Raw genomic sequence first — 24,741 nt, 5'->3', positions numbered from 1 at the left:
TATATTCTTGTACATAGGAGCAGTATTATAGTAGTTATATTCTTGTACATAGGAGCAGTATTATAGTAGTTATACTCTTGTACATAGGAGGCAGTATTATAGTAGTTATATTCTTGTACATAGGAGGCAGTATTATAGTAGTTATATTCTTGTACATAGGAGCAGTATTATAGTAGTTATATTCTTGTACATAGGAGCAGTATTACAGTAGTTATATTCCTGTACATAGGAGCAGGTATATAGTAGTTATATTCTTATACTTAGGAGCAGTATTATAGTAGTTATATTCTTGTGCATAGGAGCAGTATTATAGTAGTTATATTCCTGTACATAGGAGCAGTATTATAGTAGTTATACTCTTATACATAGCAGCAGTATTATAGTAGTTATATTCTTGTACATAGAAGCAGTATTATAGTAGTTATAGTCTTGTACATAGGAGGCAGTATTATAGTAGTTATATTCTTGTACATAGGAGCAGTATTATAGTAGTTATATTCTTGTACATAGGAGCAGTATTATAGTAGTTATATTCTTGTACATAAGAGGTAGTATTATAGTAGTTATATTCTTGTACATAAGAGCAGTATTATAGTAGTTATATTCTTGTACATAGGAGCAGTATTATAGTAGTTATATTCTTGTACATAAGAGCAGTATTATAGTAGTTATATTCTTGTACATAGGAGCAGTATTATAGTAGTTATATTCTTGTACATAGGAGCAGTATTATAGTAGTTATATTCTTGTACATAGGAGGCAGTATTATAGTAGTTATATTCTTGTACATAGGAGGCAGTATTATAGTAGTTATATTCTTGTACATAGGAGCAGTATTATAGTAGTTATATTCTTGTACTTAGGAGCAGTATTACAGTAGTTATATTCCTGTACATAGGAGCAGTATTATAGTAGTTATATTCTTATACATAGGAGCAGTATTATAGTAGTTATATTCTTGTGCATAGGAGCAGTATTATAGTAGTTATATTCCTGTACATAGGAGCAGTATTATAGTAGTTATACTCTTATACATAGCAGCAGTATTATAGTAGTTATATTCTTGTACATAGAAGCAGTATTATAGTAGTTATAGTCTTGTACATAGGAGGCAGTATTATAGTAGTTATATTCTTGTACATAGGAGCAGTATTATAGTAGTTATATTCTTGTACATAGGAGCAGTATTATAGTAGTTAAATTCTTGTACATAGGAGCAGTATTATAGTAGTTATATTGTACATAGGAGCAGTATTATAGTAGTTATATTCTGTACATAGGAGCAGTATTATAGTAGTTATATTCTTGTACATAGGAGCAGTATTATAGTAGTTATATTCTTGTACATAGGAGGCAGTATTATAGTAGTTATATTCTTGTACATAGGAGCAGTATTATAGTAGTTATATTCTTGTACATAGGAGCAGTATTATAGTAGTTATATTCCTGTACATAGGAGCAGTATTATAGTAGTTATACTCTTATACATAGCAGCAGTATTATAGTAGTTATATTCTTGTACATAGGAGGCAGTATTATAGTAAGTTATATATCTTGTACATAGGAGCAGTATTATAGTAGTTATATTTCTTGTACATAGGAGCAGTATTATAGTAGTTATATTCTTGAACATAGGAGCAGTATTATAGTAGTTATATTCCTGTACATAGGAGCAGTATTATAGTAGTTATATTCTTGTACATAGGAGCAGTATTATAGTAGTTATATTCTTGTACATAGGAGCAGTATATAGTAGTTATATTGTACATAGGAGCAGTATTATAGTAGTTATATCTTGTACATAGGAGCAGTATTATAGTAGTTATATTCTAGTATATAGGAGCAGTATTATAGTAGTTATATTCTTGTACATAGGAGCAGTATTATAGTAGTTTATATTCTTGTACAGAGGAGGCGGTATTATAGTAAGTTCTATTCCTCTACATAGGAGCAGTATTATACTAGTTATATTATTGTACATAGGAGCAGTATTATAGTAGTTATATTCTTGTACATAGGAGGCAGTATTATAGTAGTTAGATTCTTGTACATAGGAGGCAGTATTATAGTAGTTATATTCTTGTAGATAGGAGGCAGTATTATAGTAGTTATATTCTTGTACATAGGAGCAGTATTATAGTAGTTATATTCTTGTACATAGGAGGCAGTATTATAGTAGTTATATTCTTGTACATAGGAGGCAGTATTATAGTAGTTATATTCTTGTACATAAGAGGCAGTATTATAGTAGTTATATTCTTGTACATAGGAGGCAGTATTATAGTAGTTATATTCTTGTACATAGGAGCAGTATTATAGTAGTTATATTTTTTTACATAGGAGGCAGTATTATAGTAGTTATATTCCTGTACATAAGAGCAGTATTATAGTAGTTATATTCTTATACATAGAAGCAGTATTATAGTAGGTATATTCTTGTAGATAGGAGGCAGTATTATAGTAGTTAGATTCTTGTACATAGGAGCAGTATTATAGTAGTTATATTCTTGTAGATAGGAGGCAGTATTATAGTAGTTATATTCTTGTACATAGGAGCAGTATTATAGTAGTTATATTCTTGTACATAGGAGGCAGTATTATAGTAGTGAGATTCTTGTACATAGGGAGCAGTATTATAGTAGTTATATTCTTGTAGATAGGAGGCAGTATTATAGGTAGTTATATTCTTGTACATAGGAGCAGTATTATAGTAGTTATATTCTGTACATAGGAGGCAGTATTATAGTAGTTATATTCTTGTACATAGGAGGCAGTATTATAGTAGTTATATTCTTGTACATAAGAGGCAGTATTATAGTAGTTATATTCTTGTACATAGGAGGCAGTATTATAGTAGTTATATTCTTGTACATAGGAGCAGTATTATAGTAGTTATATTCTTTTACATAGGAGGCAGTATTATAGTAGTTATATTCCTGTACATAAGAGCAGTATTATAGTAGTTATATTCTTTTACATAGGAGGCAGTATTATAGTAGTTATATTCCTGTACATAAGAGCAGTATTATAGTAGTTATATTCTTTTACATAGGAGGCAGTATAGTGCAGGTGGTAACGATGAGTGCAGTGGAAAATGCTAGAGATATGTTTGTTGAGAGTGAAATTATATATGGATGAATCATTGAATTATTTATAATGACTTCAGTTCGTAATTGAAAGGTCTTTAAAGATAATCAGTCAGCTCTCCTTACTTTTCTGTTTAAGTGCATGTTCCTATATAGCAGTTCTGAAGCATCTTTTCTGAGAAGTCTGTTTTGTTCTATTCCTCTGTTACTTCCCTTTTGTAAATACATTTATTACTGGGTTGTACCAGGTCCCTGCACATTTTCGCTTTCCTCAATGAACGCTCACGTGACTGTGCAGTGATTCACCTTTTTAACAAGGGGAATTATTTATGCGCTTTTTTCACGTTAGTCACGTATTTCTAGGAGGAATAGGACATGACCAAGTTCTTGGAAAAGATGCCCAAGAATGTTTTCTGGGATTTTATATCTTGTATTTACTAAAACGGACACATCAGAAGACGCGAAAATGTCCTCCTTAAGCCTTTTATTCCTTATTGTGCTGCACAACACAAATCAGTATCGGAAACCTTCCTCTCTGTATCCTACAATGCCCCGCCCCATACACTTTCTATAATCTATACTCAGAATTACCCAGAATTAGCTGCTTAAGCTGAGATTACCTGCAGCATACATGAGGTAACAATGCTGCAGACAGCGCCCCCCACAGCTTCTCCTGTCAGCAGGCCTCTGAATGCTCCAGTCCTCACATAACATGGATGGCATGGAAATGGTTAATAGGACGATGGCAGGGGTTGTCAACATAGCACAGGGTGACAACCAGCAAATATTCCCCTTCGCTGCAGGCGCTGACCACATGTACCTCCCGTCTAATCCTCCAAGGGATCAATTTTCCCTCCTTAAAGCCTTAAGCTGCATTCTGTTCCATCCATGATGAAGTTAATGCGGCTCGAGTCGATGGAAAAGTGAACCTGGTGTAACTATGGGACCACGGGAACCACGAGACCACGAGACCGCTGACATAATGCGACTACTTCGCCCAAATCAATCAGTGGAGCCACGGGGCCCTTTATACAGGCAGATATATTGATATGATGTAGACCAGAGCCTAAAGGGTGGTGGCTCATGTGGCCCCTAGGTTTCTGTACAACTCAGTCCCTATGGTCCCATACTTCGCAGTGGATTGGTGCTTTACTATGAAGCCAGTACAACGCAGTCCCTGTGGTTTCATACCATACAGTCCCTATGCAGTCCCTGCTACTGTTACAGGCTATATATCTGACACTGCACAGTCCCCTATGTCTCTGTACTGTGTAGTCCCTATGTCTCTGTACTGTGTAGTCCCTATGTCTCTGTACTGTGTAGTCCCTATGTCTCTGTACTATGTGGTCCCTATGTCTCTGTACTATGTAGTCCCTATGTCTCTGTACTATGCAGTCCCTATGTCTCTGTACTTTGCAGTCCCTATGTCTCTGTACTATGCAGTCCCTATGTCTCTGTACTATGCAGTCCCTATGTCTCTGTACTATGTAGTCCCTATGTCTCTGTACTATGTAGTCCCTATGTCTCTGTACTATGCAGTCCCTATGTCTCTGTACTATGCAGTCCCTATGTCTCTGTACTATGCAGTCCCTATGTCTCTGTACTATGCGGTCCCTATGTCTCTGTACTATGCAGTCCCTATGGTTCTGTATGCAGTCCCTATGTCTCTGTACTATGCAGTCCCTATGTCTCTGTACTATGCAGTCCCTATGTCTCTGTACTATGCAGTCCCTATGTCTCTGTACTATGCAGTCCCTATGTCTCTGTACTATGCGGTCCCTATGTCTCTGTACTATGCGGTCCCTATGTCTCTGTACTATGCGGTCCCTATGTCTCTGTACTATGCAGTCCCTATGTCTCTGTACTATGCAGTCCCTATGTCTCTGTACTATGCAGTCCCTATGTCTCTGTACTATGCAGTCCCTATGTCTCTGTACTATGCAGTCCCTATGGTCTCTGTACTATGCAGTCCCTATGTCTCTGTACTATGTAGTCCCTATGTCTCGTACTATGCAGTCCCTATGTCTCTGTACTATGCAGTCCCTATGTCTCTGTACTATGCAGTCCCTATGTCTCTGTACTATGCAGTCCCTATGTCTCTGTACTATGCAGTCCCTATGTCTCTGTACTATGCAGTCCCTATGTCTCTGTACTATGCAGTCCCTATGTCCTCTGTACTATGCAGTCCCTATGTCTCTGTACTATGCAGTCTCTATGTCTCTGTACTATGCAGTCCCTATGTCTCTGTACTATGCAGTCCCTATGTCTCTGTACTATGTAGTCCCTATGTCTCTGTACTATGCAGTCCCTATGTCTCTGTACTATGCAGTCCCTATGTCTCTGTACTATGCAGTCCTTATGGTTCTGTATGCAGTCCCTATGTCTCTGTACTATGCAGTCCCTATGTCTCTGTACTATGCAGTCCCTATGTCTCTGTACTATGCAGTCCCTATGTCTCTGTACTATGCAGTCCTATGTCTCTGTACTATGTAGTCCCTATGGTTCTGTACTATGCAGTCCCTATGTCTCTGTACTATGCGGTCCCTATGTCTCTGTACTATGCGGTCCCTATGTCTCTGTACTATGCGGTCCCTATGTCTCTGTACTATGCGGTCCCTATGTCTCTGTACTATGCGGTCCCTATGTCTCTGTACTATGCGGTCCCTATGTCTCTGTACTATGCGGTCCCTATGTCTCTGTACTATGCGGTCCCTATGTCTCTGTACTATGCGGTCCCTATGTCTCTGTACTATGCAGTCCCTATGTCTCTGTACTATGCGGTCCCTATGTCTCTGTACTATGCGGTCCCTATGTCTCTGTACTATGCGGTCCCTATGTCTCTGTACTATGCGGGTCCCTATGTCTCTGTACTATGCAGTCCCTATGTCTCTGTACTATGCAGTCCCTATGTCTCTGTACTATGCAGTCCCTATGGTTCTGTACTATGTAGTCCCTATGGTTCTGTATGCAGTCCCTATGTCTCTGTACTATGCGGTCCCTATGTCTCTGTACTATGCGGTCCCTATGTCTCTGTACTATGCGGTCCCTATGTCTCTGTACTATGCGGTCCCTATGTCTCTGTACTATGCAGTCCCTATGTCTCTGTACTATGCAGTCCCTATGTCTCTGTACTATGTAGTCCCTATGGTTCTGTACTATGTAGTCCCTATGTCCCTGTACTATGTAGTCCACATGGTTCTGTATGCAGTCCTTATGGTTCTGTACTATGCGGTCCCTATGTCTCTGTACTATGCAGTCCCTATGTCTCTGTACTATGTGGTCCCTATGTCCCTGTACTATGTAGTCCACATGGTTCTGTATGCAGTCCTTATGGTTCTGTACTATGCGGTCCCTATGTCTCTGTACTATGCAGTCCCTATGTCTCTGTACTATGCGGTCCCTATGTCTCTGTACTATGCAGTCCCTATGTCTCTGTACTATGCGGTCCCTATGTCTCTGTACTATGTGGTCCCTATGTCTCTGTACTATGCGGTCCCTATGTCTCTGTACTATGCAGTCCCTATGTCTCTGTACTGTGTAGTCCCTATGTCTCTGTACTATGCAGTCCCTATGTCTCTGTACTATGCAGTCCCTATGTCTCTGTACTATGCAGTCCCTATGGCTCTGTACTATGTAGTCCCTATGTCTCTGTACTATGTAGTCCCTATGTCTCTGTACTATGCAGTCCCTATGGTTATGTACTGTGTAGTCCCTATGTCTCTGTACTATGTAGTCCCTATGTCTCTGTACTGTGTAGTCCCTATGTCTCTGTAATATGCAGTCCCTATGTCTCTGTACTATGCAGTCCCTATGTCTCTGTACTATGCAGTCCCTATGGTTCTGTACTATGTAGTCCCTATGGTTCTGTACTATGTAGTCCCTATGTCTCTGTACTATGTAGTCCCTATAACTCTGTACTATGCAGTCCCTATGTCTCTGTACTATGCGGTCCCTATGTCTCTGTACTATGCGGTCCCTATGGTTCTGTACTATGTAGTCCCTATGGTTCTGTACTATGTAGTCCCTATAACTCTGTACTATGCAGTCCCTATGTCTCTGTACTATGCGGTCCCTATGTCTCTGTACTATGCAGTCCCTATGTCTCTGTACTATGCAGTCCCTATGTCTCTGTACTATGCAGTCCCTATGGATCTGTACTATGCAGTCCCTATGGATCTGTACTATGCAGTCCCTATGTCCCTGTACTATGCAGTCCCTATGTCTCTGTACTATGCAGTCCCTATGTCTCTGTACTATGTAGTCCCTATGTCTTTGTACTATGTAGTCCCAATGTCTCTGTACTATGCAGTCCCTATGGTTCTGTACTGTGTAGTCCCTATGTCTCTGTACTATGTAGTCCCTATGTCTCTATACTGTGTAGTCCCTATGTCTCTGTACTATGCAGTCCCTATGGTTCTGTACTGTGTAGTCCCTATGTCTCTGTACTGTGTAGTCCCTATGTCTCTGTACTGTGTAGTCCCTATGTCTCTGTACTATGTAGTCCCTATGTCTCTGTACTATGCAGTCCCTATGTCTCTGTACTGTGTAGTCCCTATGTCTCTGTACTATGCAGTCCCTATGTCTCTGTACTATGCAGTCCCTATGTCTCTGTACTATGCAGTCCCTATGTCTCTGTACTATGCAGTCCCTATGTCTCTGTACTATGCAGTCCCTATGGTTCTGTACTATGTAGTCCCTATGGTTCTGTACTATGTAGTCCCTATGGTTCTGTATGCAGTCCCTATGTCTCTGTACTATGTAGTCCCTATAACTCTGTACTATGCAGTCCCTATGGTTCTGTACTATGTAGTCCCTATGTCTCTGTACTATGCAGTCCCTATGTCTCTGTACTATGTAGTCCCTATGTCTCTGTACTATGCGGTCCCTATGTCTCTGTACTATGTAGTCCCTATGTCTCTGTACTATGTAGTCCCTATGTCTCTGTACTATGTAGTCCCTATGTCTCTGTACTATGTAGTCCCTATGGCTCTGTATTATGCAGTCCCTATGTCTCTGTACTATGTAGTCCCTATGTCTCTGTACTATGCAGTCCCTATGGTTCTGTACTATGTAGTCCCTATGTCTCTGTACTATGCAGTCCCTATGTCTCTGTACTATGTAGTCCCTATGTCTCTGTACTATGTAGTCCCTATGTCTCTGTACTATGTAGTCCCTATGTCTCTGTACTATGTAGTCCCTATGGCTCTGTATTATGCAGTCCCTATGGTTCTGTACTATGGTTCTGTACTATGGCTGTGTATTATGCAGTCCCTATGGTTCTGTATGTAGTCCCTATGGTTCTGTACTATGTAGTCCACATGGTTCTGTATTATGCAGTCCCTATGGCTGTGTATTATGCAGTCCCTATGGTTCTGTATGTAGTCCCTATGGTTCTGTACTATGTAGTCCACATGGTTCTGTATTATGCAGTCCCTATGGCTGTGTATTATGCAGTCCCTATTGTTCTGTATGTAGTCCCTATTGCTCTGTACTATGTAGTCCCTATAACTCTGTACTATGCAGTCCCTATGGTTCTGTACTATGTAGTCCCTATGTCTCTGTACTATGTAGTCCCTATGTCTCTGTACTATGCAGTCCCCATGGTTCTGTACTGTGTAGTCCCTATGTCTCTGTACTGTGTAGTCCCTATGTCTCTGTACTGTGTAGTCCCTATGTCTCTGTACTATGTAGTCCCTATGTCTCTGTACTATGCAGTCCCTATGTCTCTGTACTGTGTAGTCCCTATGTCTCTGTACTATGCAGTCCCTATGTCTCGGTACTATGCAGTCCCTATGTCTCTGTACTATGCAGTCCCTATGTCTCTGTACTATGCAGTCCCTATGTCTCTGTACTATGCAGTCCCTATGGTTCTGTACTATGCAGTCCCTATGGTTCTGTACTATGTAGTCCCTATGGTTCTGTATGCAGTCCCTATGTCTCTGTACTATGTAGTCCCTATAACTCTGTACTATGCAGTCCCTATGGTTCTGTACTATGTAGTCCCTATGTCTCTGTACTATGCAGTCCCTATGTCTCTGTACTATGTAGTCCCTATGTCTCTGTACTATGCGGTCCCTATGTCTCTGTACTATGTAGTCCCTATGTCTCTGTACTATGTAGTCCCTATGTCTCTGTACTATGTAGTCCCTATGGCTCTGTATTATGCAGTCCCTATGTCTCTGTACTATGTAGTCCCTATAACTCTGTACTATGCAGTCCCTATGGTTCTGTACTATGTAGTCCCTATGTCTCTGTACTATGCAGTCCCTATGTCTCTGTACTATGTAGTCCCTATGTCTCTGTACTATGCGGTCCCTATGTCTCTGTACTATGTAGTCCCTATGTCTCTGTACTATGCAGTCCCTATGTCCCTGTACTATGCAGTCCCTATGTCTCTGTACTATGTAGTCCCTATGTCTTTGTACTATGTAGTTCCTATAACTCTGTACTATGCAGTCCCTATGGTTCTGTACTATGTAGTCCCTATGTCTCTGTACTATGCAGTCCCTATGTCTCTGTACTATGTAGTCCCTATGTCTCTGTACTATGCGGTCCCTATGTCTCTGTACTATGTAGTCCCTATGTCTCTGTACTATGTAGTCCCTATGGCTCTGTATTATGCAGTCCCTATGGTTCTGTACTATGGTTATGTACTATGGCTGTGTATTATGCAGTCCCTATGGTTCTGTATGTAGTCCCTATGGTTCTGTACTATGTAGTCCACATGGTTCTGTATTATGCAGTCCCTATGGCTGTGTATTATGCAGTCCCTATGGTTCTGTATGTAGTCCCTATGGTTCTGTACTATGTAGTCCACATGGTTCTGTATTATGCAGTCCCTATGGCTGTGTATTATGCAGTCCCTATGGTTCTGTATGTAGTCCCTATTGCTCTGTACTATGTAGTCCCTATAACTCTGTACTATGCAGTCCCTATGGTTCTGTACTATGCAGTCCCTATGTCTCTGTACTATGTAGTCCCTATGTCTCTGTACTATGCGGTCCCTATGTCTCTGTACTATGTAGTCCCTATGTCTCTGTAGTATGTAGTCCCTATGTCTCTGTACTATGTAGTCCCTATGGCTCTGTATTATGCAGTCCCTATGTCTCTGTACTATGTAGTCCCTATAACTCTGTACTATGCAGTCCCTATGGTTCTGTACTATGTAGTCCCTATGTCTCTGTACTATGCAGTCCCTATGTCTCTGTACTATGTAGTCCCTATGTCTCTGTACTATGCGGTCCCTATGTCTCTGTACTATGTAGTCCCTATGTCTCTGTACTATGCAGTCCCTATGTCCCTGTACTATGCAGTCCCTATGTCTCTGTACTATGTAGTCCCTATGTCTTTGTACTATGTAGTCCCTATAACTCTGTACTATGCAGTCCCTATGGTTCTGTACTATGTAGTCCCTATGTCTCTGTACTATGCAGTCCCTATGTCTCTGTACTATGTAGTCCCTATGTCTCTGTACTATGCGGTCCCTATGTCTCTGTACTATGTAGTCCCTATGTCTCTGTACTATGTAGTCCCTATGGCTCTGTATTATGCAGTCCCTATGGTTCTGTACTATGGTTCTGTACTATGGCTGTGTATTATGCAGTCCCTATGGTTCTGTATGTAGTCCCTATGGTTCTGTACTATGTAGTCCACATGGTTCTGTATTATGCAGTCCCTATGTCTCTGTATTATGCAGTCCCTATGGTTCTGTATGTAGTCCCTATGGTTCTGTACTATGTAGTCCACATGGTTCTGTATTATGCAGTCCCTATGGCTGTGTATTATGCAGTCCCTATGGTTCTGTATGTAGTCCCTATTGCTCTGTACTATGTAGTCCACATGGTTCTGTATTATGCATACATACCATATAGTTCCCTGCTGTCGAATGGTTCCATGATGCACATACACTATGTTTCCGTTGCCTATGGATGTGCACAATTCAGCCCCTGTAAGGACTATATGGCGGTTACAACTCCATGTGTCATTGTATGAAATAAGGAGGGCCAGTATGGCGCCATAGATCTCTGCTGGGGCCGTATTTGTGCATTAGCCCCCAATGCATCTTATACAATCAATCAGTACCTACAGATCGCGCCGAACCCCGGACCATTGGTTAGTGATGATCCCTTCCAGCAAATCATCCGGGCTTTTAGTTTAAGGGGCTCTCCGCCTACGTACTGATGTGTGCAGTGGCCCTTGCCTTCTGGCGGAGTTCCCCTTTAAGGACAAGCTTTCCAGTAATGTGATAACATCCGAGCGCTCAGCATCAAATCCTCCATTGCGAAGACTCCAAGGTCACGTCCTGGAAAATAGGGGAAAAAATAAATACATGAAATTTTCTCGGATGCGCGAAGTCGGTCGCCAGAAGCTAAATTTAGCTCCCGAGATCGATGGCGCTGCGGAGCTTATCATTTTTCAGATTTTCTTTAAAGGGACGGGACTAAGGTGGGGGGGGGGTCTGCAGACAAAAAAATGGTGACTTTTAAAAAAACATTGTGGCATCGCTGAAGAAAGAGCGGAGCCACCTTAGGGAGAAGGAAGGGAAAACTGGATGGAGGGGGCAGCAGCAGGTAATGGAGGAGGTGAGCAGTGATTGGGCGGCGGGGATGAGTGAGCATGAATGTACTCCAAAGCTGATTGTATCCAGGGGATGAGCTGCAGGCACAGGCCATTCATGCTTTGGGTGACGTCAGCAAATGAAGGCGGTGCCCCAGAGGAGCCCCGCCCCCCTATGTTATATAAGCCCGTGCAGTCCATGCTGCCTGGGACAGAGTTCCTCAGAGCTGTACACAGTGAGGGCTTGTGCTCTGTACCTAGAAGACCCCCACCCTCCTTTTCAGCAGTCGGACTCCCTTTTGTGTCATCTCTTTAAGCTAGGACGTTTCCCCCCAGCCTCTCTGGACTTCATGTCTGTATTTTACCCTATTCCTTGGTAAGTGGCTCCATGCTTTCTATGGATTAACCCCTTTTTGACTGCAATGTGTTTTTTTTTTTTTTTTACTGACTCTTAGCAAGCAAGTGGGAAGGTGGTGGTGGGACCTGGATCCTCTACTGGTGCAGAATGTAATGTTTTGGGGATGCATTTTTAATTGGCCCTCATTGTCTTAGGGAGAGGCAGGGCACCGAGTGCTATAGACAAAGGAGGTTAAAATGGACCCCCCCCCCCAGAGAGCCCAGTCACCCAGTGGTGCCCTTTAGACTGCAGGTGGCATCTAGTATCAAGTTAGCCATTCAGGTGGAAATCTGAGGTGCTGTCCATATGCCAACCTGGCATTCATAATGTGCCAAGGTAGCAGCTGGGCATTGTGTGGTCTAGTGCCTTGAGAATACTTTTCTGCAAAGCTTTTTCCGATGATGAAATTAATTGTCTATTGATACGGACACCAGGGAAGTAAGGGGTTAATTCCCTTTTTGTTACATTGTTGCTTTTATTTATATTCATGCTTAAGTTTGGAATGCATTGTTAGAGGCAGGCTGGGCAGAGAGGGAGGGGGGGCGCCTGGAGGGGCCGGCTGGGCAGAGAGGGGGGGCGCCTGGAGGGGCCGGCTGGGCAGAGAGGGGGGGCGCCTGGAGGGGCCGGCTGGGCAGAGAGGGGGGGCGCCTGGAGGGGCCGGCTTGGCAAAGAGGGGGGCCGGTTGGGCAGAGGGGGGGCGCCTGGAGGGGCAGATGGGTAAGGGGGGGGTGCCTGGAGGGGCTGGCTGGGCAGAGAGGGTGGGTGCCTGGAGGGGCCGGCTGGGCAGAGAGGGGGGACGCCTGGAGGGGTCGGCTGGGCAGAGAGGGTGGGTGCCTGGAGGGGCTGGCTGGGCAGAGAGGGGGGTGCCTGGAGGGGCAGATTGGGTAAGGATGGTGCATGGAGGGGCAGGCTGGGTAGAGAGAAGGGATGCCTGGAGGTTCAGGCTGGGCAGAGGGAAGCTGCTTGGAGGGGCAAATTGGGTAGAGAAAGGATGCCTGGTTGGGTAGGGAGGGGTGTGTCTAGAGGGGCTGGCAAGGTTGAGAGGGTCTGCACAGACTATGGACTGGTTGGGGGGGGGTGCCTGTAGGGCAAGCTTGGGTAGAAGAGGGGGTGCCTGGAAGGGCAGGTTGGGTTGGTAGGGGGTGTCTATAGGGGAAGGCTATGTAAAGAGTGGGTTCCTGGCAGGGAAGAGAGGGGCATGCTGGGTAAAGAAGGGGTTCTGAGGGGCAGGCTGGGTGGACAGTGGGTGCTTGGCAGTGTTGCGAGGGGCTGCACAGAGCGCAGCAGCTCAGCAGAGCGGACCTGCATTAGTTTTGTGTGTTTTTTTAAGTGATGAGGAGGAAATCTCTAGTCATCTATGAGCAGGATAGCCGGTGTGTGCTCTTCTCATAAGCTCGCTCTGATCCATAGTAATTGCATTAGTTTATACATTTAGCAGAGCTCAGTTTGACTGATGCAGCAGAGCTGAATTTGCCATGTTGTCCATCCCATGGTCGTATTGGTGTGTTGACTGGATGCACAGTCAGCTCTGCTACATCCTGTAAAGCAGGCTTAACTGGATGGACGGATGTCTTTTTTTCAGCCTTACAAACTATGTTGCTATGTTATTAATGTTGACACCCGGCTCTGAGCTGTTCTTTCCATGCGGTCAGCTCTGCGGACACCCATGGGCACCTTGCGCTGATTAACTGCCCCATTGATCTTGTCTTCTGCATGTTTAATGGGAGATGGTGTAACCGGAGAGACGCCGCTGAGCTGCGCGGTGGGCACCGTGTCTCCTGAATATACACGGAGGATGGCTCCACCATAGTCTTACCATCTTTACACCCGTGTTGCGTGTCCCGTTGTACATAGGCGATGGCCTCATACCGGTTCCGTGCAGCTGATGTCATCGCCGCTCGGTATAGCGTGAATGACAACGTTGTGTTCCTGTCGCTGCCAACATCCTCATTCACACTGAATGAATCATGCTGATGGGATCCTGCTCATTGAGGAACTGCTTCTCACCAGTTTCCTTCTATAAAGAGGCCACAGTCTTCCGATTAACCATTGTCAGGGTGGGAATTTTCTAGGGGGTCTATTCACATGCTGCAAAAATTTCAGGGTTGTTTTGGAGGGAGGCGCATGGATTTCTGCAAGCACTATCCATGTGAATGGAAGAGATTTTTGTGAATCTGCTGCGTGCGATTTCCTCCTTAAAGGGGCCCTCCAACCCAGTGATAGTTAGTCTGCAACCCCCACCATAAAGACTGATGGGCACAGGGCTTGGCGGTTGGATCCCTTAAGAGCACTTTCTTTGTACAGACAGAGGTCATGGAGGGTGGATGACTACGTGTTAAGGTGGAATTACAGATTGTGAGGATGCTTCTCCTTAGTCCTCATGCACACGACCGGGACGTTTTTTGCGGCCTGCATTGTAGAAATGCCTATTCTTGTCCTCAAAACAGACAAGAATAGGACATGTTCTATATTTTTTTTTGTTGCGGACCACATCTTTTGCGGCCCCATTAAAGTAAATGGGTCCGCATCTGAGACTCCAAAACGGCGGCTCGGATGTGGACCCAACAGCCGTGTGCATGAGGCCTTATGCTATGAACTGTAATTGGGCTGTGACTGAACATTGGTTGAGATGGTCCATGTGGCGCCTGCCGGTGGTTGCCGCGGTCCATGTGGCGCCTGCCGGTGGTTGCCGCGGTCCATGTGGCGCCTGCCGGTGGTTGCCGCGGTCCATGTGGCGCCTGCCGGTGGTTGCCGCGGTCCATGTGGCGCCTGCCGGTGGTTGCCGCGGTCCATGTGGCGCCTGCCGGTGGTTGCCGCGGTCCATGTGGCGCCCGCGGAGTACATGGATGACCATCGTCATGAGGACTGCTCAAAGTCCTGATTTGACCACCCATATTTCCAGGGCAGGCCATCATGACTTTGGGTCCAGTCTTAATGGGGGAGAAGAGGGGACTCTTCCAGGGTCTACTGAGTGCTAGGCCCATATGAAGACCATACAGTTGTGTAGGTTTTGTAACCAATAATGAATATTAAATAATTAGAAGTCATTCAGGTCCTACAGCTGCTTACGCGTTTCAGTCGGTTGTCCTTATTCATAGCTAGAGATTAAAACCAGAGTCTTCTGTACTGTACTACTATTTCCCACGTGACTCTTTTGAGCCTTTTCTTGCGTGACTGGTAACGTTGCTCTTTCTAGTTGTCCCCTATAGAAGTCTTCTCCGTGAATAGGGCTTTGTTTTTGTAGAGATTGGTTATGAGATAGCGTTCTTCCAGAACGTGTTTGCTCTCTATAGTGGTGAAGGTGTTTAGTGAAGGTGTGTGCAGATTCTGCAGTAAATCCAGTCTCTTCACCTTGGACTCTATATTGTCCTGGGTATGATAAGTGACTGGTGGGTGTTCTTCTTCGGCATGTCCTAGTTTTCTAGTCACAAAACAAGATATTTGACATTTCTGCGGCAGCTGAATGCCTTAAAGGGACCTAAACCTATAGAACGAGCAGGAGGTGTTATCAATAAATGTCCACGGTGGGGGAAGTGGTGTTCATGGGGGGCAGGGAGGTTTCAGAATTTCCTCATTCCAGCTGAAGTGGCTGATAGCAGAACAGTAGATGGGTTCAGCTGCCTCGTTACTGGAGTGAACTGGTGAGGCATCGGTATGGCATCAGCCTAGATCATGTTAGAACTTTCTAGAAAACAAGGCAATCTCTGCAAGGTCGGGGACATTTTTTATCTTTCGATGTAATTTCAGAAGAACCGAGCCTCATATTGATCTAGATCGTCTGACCGTAGTAAAGGTTAGAGATACGTGCCTAGAACTCGTCTGCGTTATCCATCGAAGGACATTCAGGTCATATGGATATTTTTGGGAAACTTGGAAGAATTATTCGTTGCTTTAGATAATTCTTGGAAATGTTTTATTGTTCTTTAAAGGGAATCACACCTCACTTTATCTTCTGAATTATAGTAGGTGATTTATAATGACTGAAATCGCCACTGGGTCTTCACCCTCCAAACTGATGTTCCACCAGTGATCTCATAGACTTGTCAATATAGGACATGTTTGTGGATAACTTTAGGTGAGATTCTCCTTTAAAATGGACCACTGGGGCTGATGGAATATGCGTTGTATGCCTGAATGGGTGAAGACCCTAAATGAAAAGGTACTTGCGCTGTGGCTTGGATGCAGGGGTTCAAGTATAAGCAATTGGTCCTGAAAACCTTGGTGGAATCTTCCTGGCATTGATCTTACATCAGGGTTCACATGCAAAATGATTTGCCTCTTGATACATCAACTTTTTCCCTGAGTTTTCTTTTTTTCTTTTTTACTTTGTTCAACCTTTCACTGCCCAAGATGTTTTTCTTCAGTCTTTCAGCTCTCATTTTAGACCACATGGTCCAATTTTACTACCAAGTATCGAGAGAGGGTCCAGGCACTGGCAGGTTCTTCACTGGCATTCACTTTCAAAGATCTGCCAGCCTACAGCCATCCTAGAGCGACCCATGGGGCACCACATAAATCCATTCATGAAGCATGGTCTCTTTTGGGTACCCACCAAGGTCCAGAACTTTGGACCATCAGACCTTTTTGAGGGTTGTATGCAAATGTACTGGCATTCACTTTCAAAGATCTGCCAGTCTACAGCCATCCTAAAGCGACCCATGGGGCACCACATAAATCCATTCATGAAGCATGGTCTCTTTTGGGTACCCACCAAGGTCCAGAACTTTGGACCATCAGACCTTTTTGAGGGTTGTATGCAAATGACCAACTGCCCTGGTACTGTAGCAAAGCAAGTCATTGGCATGCCTACCTTTTGGGTCTGGAGATTTTTACCAATATGAAGGGATGGCGGGGGAAGCCGGTATGGGAGGTGCTCCTTAAAGACTGGGGGGACCATAATTTGGTTCAAAAGAGCCATGGGTGACTTGGTGGCTATTTGGCCATACAGACACTATAATGCCCCAAATTCCGACCTTCTAGAACAAATCTCAAAATTACCACCTTCTGTTATATTGATAATTTATGTATCAACTCCCTGCCGTTTGTATTGATACATTGTAACAAGTCGCATTCGTTGTCAGTTTTTTTTTCAGGATCTCTAATTGCTGTCAGTGAATACAAACATGAAAACCCGATCTTGTTCGGTTGTATGGTTTGTCACAATACATCAGAGCTCTGACAAACCCATTTCCCACAACTGTTTCCATTCACTTGCAGCAAGCAGAAATCTTGCAGATTGAGACACTTTTTATTATAAATGGGGGGTTGATTTATCCGCCTGGACGGGTGTTTTTCCTCCTCCAACAATGTTTTGATGAATTTGTGTGTCTTGAAATGCCTGCGTAGTATTTAGGCGGAGGATGAGAGTTGTAATGAATTTCTTCTCTTGCAGCACTGATTACTTGAGATCAGCTGAAATGACTGAGGTTATAATGAACACTCAACCCATGGATGAGATTGGTCTAAGCCCTCGCAAAGATTCTTATCAGGTACGTACTGCCGGGATATCGGGATGCCCGATGGCATATTGGCTTCATCCATATTTTGACTCCATTCAGGCAAGTTTAACCATTTTAGTCGTATCTGTTCTCAGGAAAGCTGGGTGATGGCCAATATGGCGGCATTCGTTTTTCCCCAGAGTTTTCTAGACTTGGTGACAATTTTGCTTATGGAGAGAAGAGCAGGGAATGTATCAGCCATTCTGTAGACTGGGAAAGCTGGGTGCAAATCACTGGAATGTTTCAGTATATTGGAAAGCTGGGTATTAATCAATATGGCTTCCACTTGGTTGTCCTGTGTGTGTCTAGTAAAAGCACTTGCAGGGACTGTGTCCTAGTCTCCTGAGAGTACCAGCTCATAACGGAGCAGATTTGATTTTCAGGTGACTGGGAAAGCTGGGTGACTACCCCTGTGACAGTGTAATGGTGACTGTATTATAGCCATGTCTATAGGAAAGCTGGGTGAAGGTGGGGGGGGGGGGGTTTACAGATTTATGCCCATCATGAGTGACCAATCCCCTCCACTATATATCTAGTGGTAACTCAGCTTTCCCAGGAGATGAAGAGAGAAACTTTTTTAAAGTTCTAGAAGTTTGGAGACCTAGAAGAGGCTCGTATATCATTTATGGGTCCAAGTTAGAATTGTGACTACTGTAATGTGACCGCACAAAAATCATCAGTCAAATGGTTACTTAAAGGGGTATTCCGACCAGAAGCAATTATCGGTTATCCACTGCGTAAGTGATCATTGCTTCTGACCGGGATGCCCCTTTTAAGATGCCATATGTATGTGGCATTGCCCTGACAGTCAACTGCCACAGGGAGGGGTATGGGTAGAGGACGGCTGTAAGGGCATATTGGGTGGGGTTAAGGGGTACCTGCCCTGGCCAGGGGATTTGGACACAAGGCTACGGGAACAAACGGAATCTCTGCCCCGGTGCTCCAAACTCCGGAATAAATGAGGCTGGATTGGGTGGTTCCGGTGACATCACCAGTCCTGCAGTGATGTCACTTCTCGCGAGACCCTCCGCTAATTGTTTGGTACTGTGTCTAAAAATGTAAGCGGTGCTAAAGGGGAAACTGTGGGGTTAGTTAGAGAGGAGGTGCTTGGGTCAATCGGCTTCCGGACCCTCATGCATATTTTTAAATGTATCAAAGCCCCTGTTAGTGTCTCCACCACTTGTCTTATTTCTTCCTTCATCTATTCCCCCAGGAAATTGTTAGATATAAAAAAAATATCCCAGTTTCCCAATATAATCCGGTTTGATATGCAGTGGTCTTGGCGGTTACTGGGCGGCCTGCTCTGCTGACTTCCTAGAAACAGCGAGGGTTTTACGAATGACTCTGCCGTCTCTCCGCTCATTGCTCTTGTTAATGAGAATTGCTCGCTTGCGCATGAAAAAGCCTGAGGCCAAGCAAATTTCCAAGAATCTGCCAAGGCCCCCACGCGCTCGCCCCCCTCCTGAGATGCCTTATACAGATTTCTAAATGAGATTGATTCATAATTGTCTATTGTGACGCTGCAGCTTCTTAAAGGGAAATGCACATTCAATGCTCGGGGTGGGGAGGCTTGTGTTACTATGTAGAATGGCTTAGATCCTGTTTCTAGATATTTTGCACTTTTTGCATTAATATCTGGCCCTGCTCTTTTCAATGTCTCTCTACTGGAACTGTAGTATTGTATTCACGAGCCAGGAAAATCGGAATGAGAAAGGGACTGCGATGAGTCCATATTAGAGGTGTCGATAGACTGTGCCCCTACTGTCCCTCATGCCATATTGCAAATGTATTCTCTGCTTGAAGGATTGCTTGTAGGGGAGGCTACGGGGCCTCACCATGTATATAGGTCCATTCTATGGAACTGTAGGGGCACGCATGACTATGTATAAGATGCACTTGAAGTGCAGCGTTTAGCAGAATAAACACTATTAAACTGGATCATCATCTGGTGGGGTTGACCCTGCTGAGTAAAATGATACCAGTCTTGTGACAATCGGTTGCTGCGTTCCCGAGAAACTAGGATTTTATTTTTTGTGTAAATTAGGGCTTCGAAATACTGAGGGGAGGGGCCTAGTCACACGGCTTTCCAGTGCTGACCACGCCCCTTGATGCACCACAGCCCTCATTTACGTAAGGGACAAATTTCATTTTTCTCTGGGACGCCACAACCGTTTTTCATAAGACAGGCATGATTTTAATCAGTAGGATCAACCCTACCAGGGAGTGTGGCAGGTTTAAGAGTTGATCCTGCTAAAGAGGTGCCCTTTTAAAGAGTCTTTGTTGCATAGCGAACAGTTCTGCAAACATCTAATATACTTTATGTATCAATTCTTCGCTATTCCCAAATCTCTGCCTGCGGTCAGTGAATAGAAATATTTGTCTGCATTCAGAAGCCGCTCATGCAGCTGATTGTTTGCCTACATGGATACATTGTATCAAAGTGTACGAGAAGGTTCCTCAACCTTAGGGCACATTGATAAGCCCCATGATCCACCCCAAAAGAACCAGAAACTCCCATTTTGATACCATATTTGTCTAAATTCCACCCCTTTGAGGTCAGTAATGCTGGGCAGGACTGCATGGTATCTCTTTTGATTACAATGGTACTCTCCTCTATGATGTCCATAAACCTGAATAGGGCATGAAGACTAGGGTAGCCTTGATGAGGACACAACCCTTTAAATTTATTTTTATGGTAACCTGTAGACTAATTGCTGCTGCCATCGATCGCGGCAATGTGGAAACTTTTATCAATGGCTGCTTAGCGCACATAAGGCATCTCATTCATAAGTTATCACATCCTTCACATTCTCGGCTAATCTTTCATCCAGGTTTTTGTCACAGAGCCGCTTGTTGACAGGTCCTAAGCTGATAACCAGGACACAAAGCTCCGAGAAGACAGAACTGTTTGTTAGATGTTAAAAAACGCGGCTTATGGGTTTAACTCTAGGCAAATAGACCTACGGCATCCTCCGTATAGCTATGTGGTCTCCTCCACATTGCTGGGGGTTGTAGTATTTTCCTGATTTGGTGCAGTGTAAAGTGTCCTCCAAGGAGTAATGTTCAGGCTGCAACCAAAAATATATTCCCTCTAGGTGAGATGCAAAATAGGTATCACCCAGAAAACGGACAGTCTCGCTAGTGTCCTCTATTGGAAAGGGTGTTCCCTGTGAGCCAATGTTTGACTTTTTAACTAGCCTTGAAACAAGACAAGGTAAAAAGCCAAATATCCACCCGCCTAAAGCTGTTTCGGGGTGTTTGCCCCTCATCAGAACGAAGCAGGATTCTGGCTGGCTGAGTAGGTGGGATGCATTGGTGCCATGGAGCATGGCCTCCAAGTTTGCATACTTCTTGAGGGCCAATACCTCCTGAGTCCAAGACATCTCGCTCAGCCAGCCTTTACTGATGAAGGGTGAACCAGTGTCTGTGGACAGATAGATGGCTTGGCTATTGTCATGTTTCAAAAGTTGAATATCGACTTGTAGGAAGCCACTTCCAATAGAGGGCACTAGCGAGATGGTTCTTTCCTTGGGAGATTTCCCATGGAACCTTTCCACAAAGTCTCTGTAAACAGCTGGTCTCCTTGAGGAGAACTGGTACCTCCTCTAGGCTCACACTAGATGGAAAAAGTTCTGTATGCTTTTCAAAAAACGAAAAGTTCTCAGAATTTTTTGGGGAAAATTCCTAAATCCTTAAAAAAAAAAGTCAAATTACCAAACAGAAGGATCATGTAACATCCAAAAAGGCAGCCCGAGGAAAGGAGATGGGAATCTGCATAGGGTACATTGGAAATGGCTTAATTAAAAAATGCAGAAATTTTAGTTCTTGTAAGAGGTGACAGTCACAAGGCTCATTAACCCTTAAATGGCCTCAGATTTAATCAGAGGGTGAGCGTGTGATATTACATCCTTATAATAGGGCACTGTGTAAGAACCCAACAGATAAACCAAAAACTTTTGGTGCTCAGACATTCGATGCAAGTTGGCTGCAACCTGTTAATGTTTATGTGGGTACCCGACCCTACATATTTTATCTGACCAACTTTAAGGTGCCCATACACTTTAGATGTCCTCATGACTCCAGCTAGTCCCTCTGACTCCCCATATACATGCAAGCTTGGCTCAGCACAAGTTTTCAATGGGGAGATGAGAGGCTTATATCCCAAAGGGCAAGGAATCAGGAATACCATATTTTCCCCAACATCTGCTATCTGTCTACATCTAAGGCCACCAACTGCTTGAATATTTAGTGGTCACCATAGTTTTGACCCATGATGCTTGGTCTCTTCTTGGCTTGGTCGTATCTTCAACCCTGGGTAGTGAAGGACTAGGGATCCCACATACCTAATTTGCAAAGGAGCTGGAATAGGTATGGAATGTTCCCATAGAGTTAACAAATGGTGTTACAAAAAGGTCAAGCACACATTGCCAGAGAAATCTACACTGATAATGAGGGGGGCACACAGGGGTCATTTGCAGGGGCGTAGCATTAGGGGGTGCAGAGGTAACAGATTTATAGTAGTGGTTTGAAACCTCTACTATCAAGGAGATGTGAAATTACAACTCTCAGCATGCTTTGACAACCACTGGCAGCAGACTGTTGCAAAAACATCCTTAGAAGAGGTATTTTGTAGGGACTATGCACTAGCTATACTCCGGCTCCACTACTACTTGGGTACATCTTCAGATTAGTCCATAAGACTTTTTCAATTCTTAAACCGAGTTGTTGTTTTCTTGTCATAACTTCTAATATTGGGGCTTGATGTCAACTTTTTGAAAACTCATATTGATGTCTTCATTTTTGTTGGCTTTTCCATTGAACCTTTCACTTCTTGCTCTCTTGCAGATCTTCCCAGATCCTTCAGACTTCGAACGATGCTGCAAACTGAAGGACCGGCTTCCCTCTATTGTGGTGGAACCCACAGAAGGTGACGTGGAGAGTGGAGAACTAAGATGGCCTCCAGAAGAATTCCTGGTGGAAGAGGAGAAGGAATCGAACTGCGACACACAAAAAGACAATAAGGAGCAGTAAAGCACTAATCTTGAGATGACCCTTGTCATTTGGAAGAGAAATTACCCATCAATGGGCCTCCTATGAATCGTTTAGGAAGGATTTTGTTGACGACAAATTCCAAGATGCACCTGTGATGAGACTTTTTTTTTTTTTTCTTTTTTTTTCTTTTTTTTTTTCCTCTTGGTGGAAGAATCCAGCCTTCATTGTGATTAAAAGCCCAAAGTCTTGAAGAAGTGTTTGCTTTTATTTTTAATTCAATCATTAGAATACTATCTGAGGTTTATCCCAAGGCTAGATGCATTGATAATCTTAGGCTAACGCAAGAAGGAATTATTATTATTTTTTTTTAACAAAGGCACAGACTCAACGACCTTTACAAAAACTGCCTTTTCTGCAAGAACAAAAGGTCAACCCATTACTTCTCCATCTGAATGTTATGTCCTCCAACGGGAGTCTTAGTTGATTCAATTCTGGTAACTGTTTGTCATTACAAATCTATGCCAACCAAAGTCCTCTTCCGGTGAACTGGCTGTGTAGATCTTGGCTCCACTCTCGACAAGTTGTAAATGTCATCGATGTGTCGTAACTATTTGTAATTGGATCAAAAAGTGGAATCTGTCTCTGTAGTATTAATACCAGTGTTCATCAGTGTGTACAAGGATGCAATATTGTTATGTATTTGTCCTGTACTATAAGATTTGGTGTGTTCCTTGGCTTATGTAAAACTTTTGTAGGTTTCAACAAAAAGTCAACATTGTAGATCAGTACGTAGAGCTCATTTATGGATGAAATGGCCATCATGTGTGTCAATGCATTGTTTTTTTTTGCTCAGAAGTCATCAAAATGGGGTCTTGGTCATGACCACCCATGTTGGCTTGTGTCCATCATTATGGAGAAAATCGACCGTTTGCCAATATATTAGTGGTGAGCATTGAGTTATGTCCATCTAATGCAACTTCTCGAAATATATGTTAAAGGTCTGTGTAGAACTGAGGAGGGGCACGTTGTCCTCAGGACACATTTTCCATGTCAAGTCAACCATGTTCTGGGGTCTTAGCCCATTGTTGGTGCCCTCAAGAGATGTTGTTCATGATTTCTTAAGATAAAGCTTATAGATGATGACAGCTCTAAAAAATACACATCAGTCTTTCAGTAAAAGCCCATTCACAATGCAAAAAGCCTTTTGTGAGACCCATGGTTGCCCTTTACTCCACCAGAGACTGTGTTTCAAGCCTTTTAAGTTTTCAGTATCCATTAAATTGAAAAAATACCTCGGTTTTATAGCCAGTGGCTACAGAGGAGAGATCTTGATTTATTTTTTTCCTGCACCACCCCAGATTGCTAGATGCTTTGTCCTTGTAGATGGTTCCTATTTTTGAATGACTATACAGCAATAATTCTTGTGCTTTGATCCATCCAATTAAGATTCTTGTGCGTATCTGGCGAGCGGAACATGTATAAAATGTTTGGTGGTCGTGTCTGCCTCCTATAGATGGTCTTCATCCACCAGCTGAACGCCCTCCAGGTCATGGTGTTATACGTTTTTGTCACTGTTCACAAATAGGTGCCGAGCATCACAGATGTGTCGTAAACCGTGCTGAACTCGATACGATTGTGGTGTTTCCAGTAGATGCGTAGTAACAGCCCACCGAGACCTCTCCACTTCCATCGGGCTTTCGACATCCTGCTGATCCTCCGCAAAGAAACTTGAGGTCGACTCGGTGGAAGGAAGGACATTTGTCTTCCCCCCCCCCCCCCTCCCCCCCTCTTAAGAGTATTGTATATTTCCATTTGTTACAAAATGTCTGCGAACAAAAGCACTCGAGTAAACGGTTGTATCATAGTTATATGTAAATATATATATTTCTGTAATTTTTGAGGCTCAGGGAGATGCTAGCTTTTTTTTTTTTTTTTTCTCAAACTTTTATGTCACTGTGACAGATGTAAATAAAGTTTCAGATTGCTTTCCAACTCAGCCGATGCAGTGTTTTTCTTTGCACGTGTGAGGGCCGCTCCCCGCCGGACTCTTTACTTCCTGCCTCTACCAGTCTGAGAAAAAGCAGACTGACATTGTGCTGAATCTGGTATGTGACTGCAGGGCGGGGGTCATCCATCACTGGCCACGGTTTGTGGGTCATGAAATGTCTCCTATGAGATGTTTGGGAGGCATTTGGTAGAAATTAAGATTTGG

General features: G+C 43.6%; 1 protein-coding gene across 2 annotated transcripts; it reads left to right on the top strand.

The window, feature by feature from the left end:
* The first annotated feature begins 11,870 nt into the window (after positions 1-11,870).
* On the top strand, positions 11,871-24,521 carry LBH (LBH regulator of WNT signaling pathway). Of its 2 annotated transcripts, none has more exons than XM_040430615.1 (3): positions 11,871-12,018; positions 17,432-17,528; positions 22,383-24,521. In XM_040430615.1, exons 1-3 carry the CDS (start codon positions 11,993-11,995, stop codon positions 22,566-22,568), a joined length of 309 nt encoding a protein of 102 aa, XP_040286549.1. In that variant the 5' UTR covers positions 11,871-11,992; the 3' UTR covers positions 22,569-24,521. The 2 variants fall into 2 exon arrangements, with proteins under 2 accessions (XP_040286549.1, XP_040286550.1); XM_040430616.1 differs by lacking the exon at positions 11,871-12,018 and adding an exon at positions 15,595-15,680.
* Positions 24,522-24,741: the final 220 nt, after the last annotated feature.

This window comes from Bufo bufo, chromosome 4 (genome assembly GCF_905171765.1).
Source record: "Bufo bufo chromosome 4, aBufBuf1.1, whole genome shotgun sequence".
NCBI classification, from domain to species: Eukaryota; Metazoa; Chordata; class Amphibia; order Anura; family Bufonidae; genus Bufo; species Bufo bufo.
This window is presented reverse-complemented; position numbering and strand designations above follow the sequence as displayed.